This window comes from Oncorhynchus nerka, linkage group LG15 (genome assembly GCF_034236695.1).
Source record: "Oncorhynchus nerka isolate Pitt River linkage group LG15, Oner_Uvic_2.0, whole genome shotgun sequence".
Classification (NCBI taxonomy): Eukaryota; Metazoa; Chordata; class Actinopteri; order Salmoniformes; family Salmonidae; genus Oncorhynchus; species Oncorhynchus nerka.
The window spans coordinates 54,669,866-54,680,181 of record NC_088410.1 but is presented as its reverse complement, the minus strand read 5'-3'; the positions used below and the strand labels follow the sequence as shown (position 1 = coordinate 54,680,181).

The 10,316-nt window shown below is 41.5% G+C and overlaps 1 protein-coding gene across 1 annotated transcript; it reads left to right on the top strand.

The window, feature by feature from the left end:
- The first annotated feature begins 700 nt into the window (after positions 1 to 700).
- Positions 701 to 10,085, top strand: LOC115142894 (transmembrane protein 43). The gene is made up of 12 exons (XM_029682719.2): positions 701 to 937; positions 1,320 to 1,463; positions 1,690 to 1,824; positions 2,212 to 2,306; positions 7,498 to 7,547; positions 7,763 to 7,832; positions 7,991 to 8,061; positions 8,180 to 8,307; positions 8,631 to 8,705; positions 9,048 to 9,149; positions 9,305 to 9,422; positions 9,558 to 10,085. Exons 1-12 carry the CDS (start codon positions 923 to 925, stop codon positions 9,758 to 9,760), a joined length of 1,206 nt encoding a protein of 401 aa, XP_029538579.1. The 5' UTR covers positions 701 to 922; the 3' UTR covers positions 9,761 to 10,085.
- Positions 10,086 to 10,316: the final 231 nt, after the last annotated feature.

Genomic DNA, 10,316 nt, shown 5'->3' with positions numbered 1-10,316 from the left:
TCTACGTACAATGACTACTTTTAACCATTTCCACTAAAGATTTTACAAAAACACATTTACTTGAAGAACTGTGCAGATGCAAAGTTTGGTAACAGAATATCAGTTTGTGCCTTCATTCTTATCAGGACTGGAAAATGGTCCAATTTACACACTTCTCAAGAGAACATCCCTGGTCATCCCTACTACCTCTGATCTGGCGGACTCACTAAACACACATGCTTCATTTGTAAATGATGTCTGGGTGTTGGAGTGTGCCCCTGGCTATCAGTAAATTACAAAAAAATAACAAGAAATTTGTGACACCTGGCTTGCTTAACATAGAAATTTGAAATGATTTATACTTTTAGCAATTACATTTACTTTCTTTAAGTATATTTAAAACCAAATACTTTCAGACTTTCACTCAAGTAGTATTTACTGGGTGACTTTCACCTTTACTTGAGTCATTTTCTATTATGGTGTCTTTACTTTTACTCAAGTATGAAAATTGGGTACTTTTTCCACCACTGACAACAGGCACAACAACTAAGTCGTTTTTCTCAACGTTGCCAGAATTCCCGCGGGGATCCACTTTTATCAGTACATTTGTAAAAGCTTAAACATTATGAAACTTCTAATCGACATTCTCTCATAGACCTCCGTACAAAAAAATGCTTATCTCAAGCGGACAGATTGGGCGGGGCCATCATGACAGCATGCCTTCATTTCCCAGCATCCCCAAGAAAATACGGCAAATGTCATTTTACTTCACGAAACGCGTATTTCAAGTTATTGCTTTATTGTGTTGAGGTCTCTTGCTTGACCAATTGAGTATCCGCGGGCAGCTAATGCTTGCAAGTCTATTTTGAATCAAGGACGTAAATAGCGAACTGCAAACTTCTTTAACTTCATCTCTTTGCTGATACACGGTTGGGCGTGGACAATGTCGGCTCCAACAGTAAGTTTTATTTCTTTATTAACCTTACCATAGCCAGCCTTGCCATTTATCAGTGCAATTTCGTGCATTTTATCAGTCATTCTGATATTCATTTTCATCCAGCTACACAGCCCTAAAAGTGAGTAGTGATGGACAGGCGGTTCAGGACGGTTCAGGACAATTCACGACAGTTGAAAATAAAATATTTTTGATTATGGAAAATGTCCGCGGTTTGGATGGTATAATGATTCTCTAAACTTGCTTGTTTCTTCACATAAACTGAAATTAGGCGAATTATTGGAACGTTAGCAACCAGGAAATGGCGGAGCGATTTCTGCATAGTGCATATTTAAAATGCTTTTGGGAAACCGGGCCCTGCATATTTCTTCTGTCCTTCTCACAGTTAGCGGCAGAACATGACCAGCACACGCGGACAACCAGCCGTTCCAAGCCCGGCTTCGTGGAGCGTCTGAGTGAAACCGCAGGCGGAACAGTTACTGGTGTTGTACTGTTCGCCCTCTCCTTTTACGTCCTCTTCACCAATGAGGCGAGTAGTTTCAAACAGTGTGTGTAGCAGCACAGTTTAAGTGTCTATGTCAGTGGACATTTCTATAATATTGCATAATTGAAACGAAAGATGTCTGGAATATGACAATTACATGGGGTGGCACATTTCAAATAAACCATTTATTTGAGTTGTGTGCAGTGTGTGTATAATAGGCTATTTGGCAGGTATAGGCCTCCAGTAGTCCAACAGTTGGTTTCCCACACAGGGAAGGGCCCTGAGAACGGCTACCTCCCTGGATGAGGGTCTCTCTCAGGTAGTGTCCCTGCACCTGTACTCCAGCCCACTGGACCATAACAACAACCATCTGGTTCACCTGACAGGCCCACTGCGCACCTTACAGGTATAGGCCTACAATACTTACCACTATGCATTACTATTCCCCTTACCAGTCTCATCACCAGGCCCAAATTCTATAAAAGGTGCTGTTTCAACTGAGCGCTGCTGTTACTCTTGGGTAATAATAAACCAATATAGGCCTACTACTTACTATTCAGTTCTCCTACTTCTCAAATGCTTTACAGAAGTGTTCCCTTAAGCCTCTTTCTGATCTGTCATGTCTTTAACTGGGCCTACATCCACAAAGCATTCCAGAGTATGTGCTGCTGATCTAGGATCTGTCCATATATTCTTATTTATTATGATCTAAAAGATCAGCACTCCAACTCTGAGTCACTGTGGATATGATCCCTGATCTTAATCTGTTATCACGTCCTCCTCCCCTCTCTAGCCTCTCCATGACCCAAACTACAGAGTGGTGGTGCAGGCGGTGAAGCTGAAGAGACAGGTGGAGATGTACCAGTGGGTGGAGTACAGCGAGAGCAGGTGAGTCAGGGTCTTATGATCTGGTAGGTACAGTGCATCCAGAAATGATTCATACCCCATTGACTTATTCCACATTAGGTTGTGTTACAGCCTGAATTCAAAATGGATTAAATAAATAAAAACATGCACGCATCTACACATCATACCCCATTGTGTAGGCAGGTAGCCTAGTGGTTAGAGCCTTGGGCCAGTAACCAAAAGGTTGCTGGATCGAATCCTCGAGCTGACAAGGTAAAAATCTGTCGTTCTGCCCCAGAGCAAGGCAGTTAACCCACTGTTCCCCGGGCGCCAAAGATGTGGATGTTGATTATGGCAGCCCCCCGCACCTCTCTGATTGAGGGGGTTGGGTTAAATGCGGAAGACACATTTCAGTTGAAGGCATTCGGTTGTACAACTGACTAGACAACTTTCCCTAATGACAAAGTGAAAACATAATTTTAGAAATGTTGGCAAATGTATTAAAAATGTAATATCTCATTTACATCCCTGAATTAATACATGTTAGAATCACCTTTGGCAGTGATTGTAGCGGTGAGTCTTTGAGTAAGTCTATAATAAGAGTTTTGACAACTGGATTGTACAATATTTGCACATTATGCTTTAAAAAAATTCAAGCTCTGTCAAGTTAGCCATTTTCAAGTCTCGCTATAGCGTTTGAAGGCAATTTTATTTGTATTGCTATATTTTTTGGGCAACTTTAACTAAGACATTCAGTAACATTCCATGTCGACTTGGTAAGCAACTCCAGTGTATATTTGGCTTGGTGTTTTAGGTTATTGTCCTGCTGAAAGGCGAATTTGTCTCTCAGTGTCTGTTGGAAAGCAGACTGAACCAGGTTTTCCTTTAGGATTTTGCCTGTGCTTAGCTCTGTTCCATTTTATGTTTATCCTAAAAAAATCCCTTTCCTATTACAAGCAGACCCATAACATGATGCAGCTAGCACCATGCTTGAAAATATGAAGAGTGGAACTCAGTGATGTTGGATTTGCTCCAAACATAACCCTTTGTATTCAGGATTTCAAGTTCATTTCTTTGCCACATTCTTTGCAGTTTTACTTTAGTGTCTTATTGCAAACAGGATGCATGTTTTGTAATACTTTTATACTGTACAGGCTTACTTTTCACTCTGTCATTAAGGTTAGTATTGTGGAGTAACTACAATGTTATTGATCCATCCACAGTTTTCCCCTATCACAGCCATTCAACTCTAACTGTTTTAAAGTCACCATTGGAGTTATGGTGAAATCCCTGAGTGGTTTCCTTCCTCTCCGGCAACTGAGTTAGGAAGGACACCTGTATCTTTGTAGTGACTGTTGATGGTGAATCAAAACACCCAATGTAGTTAATAACCTCCCCATGCTCAAAGGGATATTCAATGTCTGCTTTTTCATTTTTACCCATCAACCAATAGGTGCCCTTCTTTGCGAGGCATTGGAAAACCTCCCTGGTCTTTGATTGAATTTGTTAGAAATTCACTGCACGACTGAAGGACTTTACAGTTCATTTTATGTGTGGAGTACAGCGGTGAGGTAGTCATTCAAATATCATGTTAAACACTATTATTGCACACAGTGAGTCCATGCAACTTATTATGTGAGTTGTTAAGCATATTTTTACTCAACTTATTTAGGCTTGCCATAACAAAGGGGTTGAACACTTATTTACTCAAGACATTTCAGTTTCTTTAATTTGTGAAAATGTATAAAAACATAATTCCACTTTGACATTATGGGTTATTTTGTGTAGGTCTGTGACACAATCTCAATTTCCACAAAGTGTGGAAAAAGTCAAGGGGAATACTTTCTGAAGGCACTATGTAGGGTTGGACTAACTGGTGGACAGGACTATGATAATGTAACCTTGTGCACACAATCATAAATTATTTATTTTATTAATTTATTTCACCTTTATTTAACCAGGCAGGCCAGTTGAGAACAAGTTCTCATTTACAACTGTGACCTGGCCAAGATAAAGCAAAGCAGTGCAACACAAAACAACGTAGAGTTACACATGGAATAAACCAACGTACAGTCAATAACACAATAGAAAAGACTATATACAGTGTATGCAAATGAAGTAAGATTAGGGAGGTAAGGCAATAAATAGGCTGAGTGGCAAAATAATTACAATTTAGCAATTAAATACTGGAGTGATAGATGTGCAAGTAGAGATACTGGGGTGCAAAGGCGCAAATATAAATAAATAACAATATGGGGATGAGGTAGTTGTGTGGGCAATTTACAGATGGGCTATGTATAGGTACAATGATCTGTACGCTACTCTGACAGCTGATGCTTAAAGTTCGTGAGGGAGATATGAGTCTCCAGCTTCAGTGATTTTTGCAATTTGTTCCAGTCATTGGCAGCAGAGAACTGGAAGGAAATGTGGCCAAAGGAGGAATTGGCTTTGGGGGTGACTAGTGAAATATACCTGCTGGAGCACGTACTACGGGTGGGTGCTGCTATGGTGAGCTGAGATAAGGCGGTGCTTTACCTAGCAAAGACTTATAGATGACCTGGAGCCAGTGGGTTTGGCGACAAATATGAAGCGAGGGCGAGATCATACAGGTCGCAGTGGTGGGTAGTATATCGGGCTTTCGTGACTAAACGAATGGCACTGTGATAGACTGCATCCAATTTGACGAGTAGAGTGTTGGAGGATATTTTGTAAATGACATCGCCAAAGTCAAGGATCGGCAGGATGGTCAGTTTTACGAGGCTATGTTTGGCAGCATGAGTGAAGCAGGCTTTGTTGCGAAATGGGAAGCGGATTTCTTTTAGATTTAATTTTGGATTTGCGATGCTTAATGTGAGTACAAAAGGAGAGTTTACAGTCTAACCAGACACCTAGAATATGTGGACAACTACAAAGTCAGAACCGTCCAGATTAGTGATGCTAGTCTGGTGGGCAGGTGCGGGCAGCAATCGGTTGAAGAGCATGCATTTAGTTTTACTTGCATTTTAAGAGCAGTTGGAGGCCACGGAAGGAGAGTTATGGCATTGAAGCTCATCTGGAGGTTTGTTAACAGTGTCCAAAGAAGGGCCAGAGGTATACAGAATGGTGTCGTCTGCATAGAGGTGGATCAGAGAATCACCAGCAGCAAGAGCGACATCATTGATGTATACAGAGAAAAGAGTAGACCGAGAATTGAACCCTGTGGCACCCCCATAGATTGCCAGAGGTCCGGACAACAGGCCCTCTGATTTGACACACTGAACTCTGTCTGGGAAGTAGTTGGTGGACCAGGTGAGGCAGTCATTTGAGAAACCAAGGCTGTCGAGTCTGCCAATAAGAATGTGGTGATTGACAGAGTCGAAAGCATTGGCCAGGTCGACAAATATGGCTGTGCAGTATTGTATTTTATCGATGGCGGTTATGATATCGTTTAGGACCTTGAGCGTGGCTGAGGTGCACCCGTGACCAGCTCGGAAACCAGATTGCTTAGCGGAGATGGTACGGTGGAATTCGAAATGGTCGGTGATCTGTTTAACTTGGCTTTCGAAGACCTTAGAAAGGCAGGGTAGGATAGATATAGGCCTCTATCAGTTTGGGTCTAGAGTGTCTCCCCCTTTGATGAGGGGGATGACTGCGGCAGCTTTCCAATCTTTAGGGATCAGTCAGTCATTCAGTCACTCCTCATCAGTTACCTGTTACTGACTGATCTCTTTTTACCAACCTTCACTGGGTATGTTTACATGCACACAATAATTTGATTATTGTCAATATTCAGATTAAAGGTAATAATTTGATTTAAAACCTTTACATGCTTTGCAAGGAACAATTTCCCTAATAATCCTGTTAACATGGACACAGTTGAAATCAAGCTACCTGCTGGGACTTTGATAAATGCCGAAAATCGGCAATCACACAGCGACCATTATTATTGTGAAGCCTGTTAGATTCTGAGTTCGGACATATAGAGTTTGTATGTGAACTATTTTTGAAGATGCATATGTGTTCAGACCACTTATTATGTTACAGCCTTATTCTAAAATTGATTAAATAAAAAATGTTTGATCTACATACAATACCCCATAATGACAAAGTGAAAACAGGTTTTTAGAATTTTTTGCAAATGTTTAAAAATAAACATACCTTATTTATATGTTTTCAGACCCTTTACTACTTGAAATTGAGCTCCAGTGCATCCTTGTTTCCATTGATCGTCCTTGAGATGTTTCTACAACTTGATTGGAGACAACCTGGGGTAAATTCAATTGATTGGACATGATTTTGGAAAGGCACACACCTGCTTATGTAGGTCCCACAGTTGACAGTAAATGTCAGCAAAAATCAAGCCATGAGGTCAAAGGAATTGTCCGTAGCGCTCCGAGACGACAGGATTGTGTCAAGGCACAGATCTGGGGAAGGGTACCAAAAAATGTCTGCAGCATTGAAGGTCCCCAAGAACAGAGTGGCCTCCATAATTCTTAGTAGGAAGAAGTTTGGAACCATCAACACAATTCCTGGAACTGGCTGCCCAGCCAAACTGATCAATCAGGGGAGAAGGGCCTTAGTCAGGGAGGTGACCAAGAACACAATAAATGTGATATTTCAGTTTGACATTTTTAATACATTTGCTAAAAATTATGAACCTGTTTTTGTTTTGTCATTATGGGGTATTGTGTGTATATTTGAGAAGGGGGGGAAACAATTTAATATCTTGAATACTTGAATACTTCCCAACTGCACTGTACTTTCAGATTTTCCGAAACTCACTTCACTTGCGCAAAAGAGCGGGAGGCTCGTTAGTCTGGTGCACATGCACAGGTCAAATATACTCTTGGGGTTCACATTTCCTAATCATTTAAAAGATTACTTAGAAATCCAGGTGCTTTAATCAGCATATGCTTACTTCAGTTATGACCTGACGCAGAGTAAGGTGTTTACATGACTGCCATACTCTGCCTATTGCCGTAATCAGTTTAATATTGAATTATTAGTATGCCTGTAAACACTCATTTTGTCTTTGCTGAACTGGTTTTCAGGCACATCTTATTTTTTTTGTTCTTTTGTTCGTTCACTCACTACTTAACAGACGATTTTAAAATAAATAAATGTTTATATATATTTTTTAAAGGAATCCATAGCTCGTACTCATTCAGAATTAATACCGGGGTTGGGTTTTGGCAGCTACATGTGTTAGATGTGTATATTTGAATTTGTAACCTGCTAGTTGACCATTCCTCAGAGACTATGACGAGGATGGAGAGTCCAAGACTGAGACTACGTACAACTACAGTAAGTACAGACCAGTGAAAGATGGCTCATAATAATGGCTGGAACGGCGTGCATGAAATGGCATCAAACACATGGAAACCAGCCATTACCCATGAGCCCGTCCTCCAATTAAGGTACCACCAACCTCCTGTGTGTACCACACAGTGAAGTACTATAATAAGGGAAGTACTATAAACACGACACATGTTTCAAATTTATCCTAACTCTTTCTTCAGATTCAGAGTGGAAGGCAGAGCTTATCAACAGCAGGAACTTTGATAAAGAGATTGGTCACATCAACCCGAGGTACTCCAATTATTTTGTCCTCTGTCTCATTCTTTCTGTCTCACTCAGTCACAACTACAGCCGGTATTATGTTGATGAACTGGTACAGAGGTATTTGGTCATCTCTACCTGACATGCTGGTGAATTTTTTTAAATTAAATTGTTTATTTTTTTAACAGTGCCATGGCAGTGGAGAGTGTAACAGTGGTGGCTTCTGATGTTCAGGTTGGACCTTTCTCGCTCTCCAAAGGTATCTACAGAACACAGGCTAGCAGCTCCATTGCTTGTCTAACAACCTTTTTGAATTGTATCCCAGTGATATTCTTAATGATTGGGTAATTGATTAATTTGTTTTATTGTCGCCTGAGGATTGGTGGATCAGATTGAGAACTTCCAGACATTGAGTCTGAAGGGTCTCCCTGCCCCTGATTCTGACTCCTTTCTCACGGTTGATGAGGACTACTTCTACCACACCCAACACCCCCGCAGACCAGAGGTGAGTGTCACTCTCAACACAATGGCTGCGTTTAAACAGGCAGCCCAATTCGGATATTTCCCCCCCCCCCCCCCCCCACACTCATGACAAAATGCCAAATCAGATCTTTTCAGAGCTTTTTACAATGACTTGCATACACAAATGCATAGCTTTTTACAGACTCACCAACACAAACCTACAGTTTTTCACACAATAACTCACCTTCATAAACTTATAACTTTTCACATAAAGGCTGGTATGCACAGGCTCATGACACTCATATCCATTCTATTCACTTGTATCCATTCTATTCAAAACTTTGGTGATTTTGTTTGCTTGTTTAGGTGGGAGATGTGCGTGTGAGCTTCTCCTATGCAGGACTCAGTGGGGAGGGGACCTACCCTGGGCCAGCCCAGACAGTGAGTACATAGAGCTCAGGCGCTTTATACTGATCTCAGGTTGGTCAGCTTGTAGATTGCTGTTGTCAACTTGTGAAATTTCCATCTCACAATAGAGAAGTTATTTTCAACTCTCTGTTATCAGTCATTATTTAGCATCAATCACTGTGTACTAAATGCTGCCCCCATGTACCCCTTATGTCACTGTGTACTAAATGCTGCCCCCATGTACCCCTTATGTCATTGTATATACTATATAAGTCCATAATCCTCTTCAAATGAGCTGTCAGTGGAACAACTCTTGTCATCAACTGATTGCTAACTGGAGTACTGTAACTGATCTGAGAGCCTGGTGTCCCACAGGTCAGTGTTGTGGCCATGCAGAGTTATGACACCCTGAAGCCCTTTAGGACCAAATCAGGAGACACATTGGAGATCATTTATCTGGAGGAGCTCACTGCTGAGGTGAGATGGTGGTTTTTTTTGTTGAAGGATGTGACTTTTCCTGATTACTTCTGACAATATCCTCTATTCATCCATCACTGAAATGTACCTACTCTGAACCATGTCTTGATTTTTCTATGGTGCCTTGAACACATCCCTGTTGGTTTTGTTTGTAGGAAGTGTTTGAGAGGGAGCATAATAACAATGCTATGCTGACCTGGGCTCTCAGGGCTGGAGGCTGGTTACTCATGTTCCTTGGCATTAGTTTGATGATCCGCATCATCCATACACTGGGTAACACACAGTATTGGTTAACTCCAATACCTCATTTTACTTTTCCTAAGCATAGACCATGTGGTTACGTTCCACTCAAATTAACTGCTCTGCATGCATGTCAGTGTCTCTTAACTCGTGTATTTTGTTATTCAGTGGATTGGATCCCTATTCTTCGAGAGCTGATCAGCGTGGGGCTGAAGCTCTTCGCCCTGTGTATTTCCTGCTCCCTCTCCCTGCTCACCATCGCCTCTGGCTGGATCTTCTACCGCCCCCTAGTGGCTGTGGGGCTAATCGTCATGGCTGTGATTCCAGTCGTCATCGCCCGCTCTCGCGCCCCGGCCAAGAAACACCAATGATGTTTAACGCTTTGAACTGAACGAGCCTCGTCATCAGCTCTCCAATCCTTGCAGAACAATCATTTGAGATCCATTGTCTTGTCACCTCACCAAATAGTCCCTTAGCTCTTTGACAGACCCCTCAGGAATTTAGATAATGTGGTCAATCTAAGAAAAGTGCAGAACAATATGTTACATAAGACAAATACATTTGCACATTATTGAACAAGTTTAGCAATAATACCAAAGACTTTAGAAGGGATATTTAAGCATGTAAGGCATTTGATTGTATACTGCTTATGAATGAGTGTTACATAATGTTAAATAAAATGTGCGTTAAATTGTCCACCCTCTGTGCTTAACTTAGTATGGGCAGATAATGTAAGCAGAACTCATTGTTCTTGCGACACAATGATACTGTGGTGACCTTAAACCAATACATAGCCACCTTTTTCAAGATGCTCAGACATCATGGTGTTGCCTTGAGTCGCTGGATCCAGGCTACATTGGTGTCAGAAATAGGATGGTGCCCATGTAAGGTCAGTCTCCTGAGGTTCGAGTCCACCCCCCCCCACCA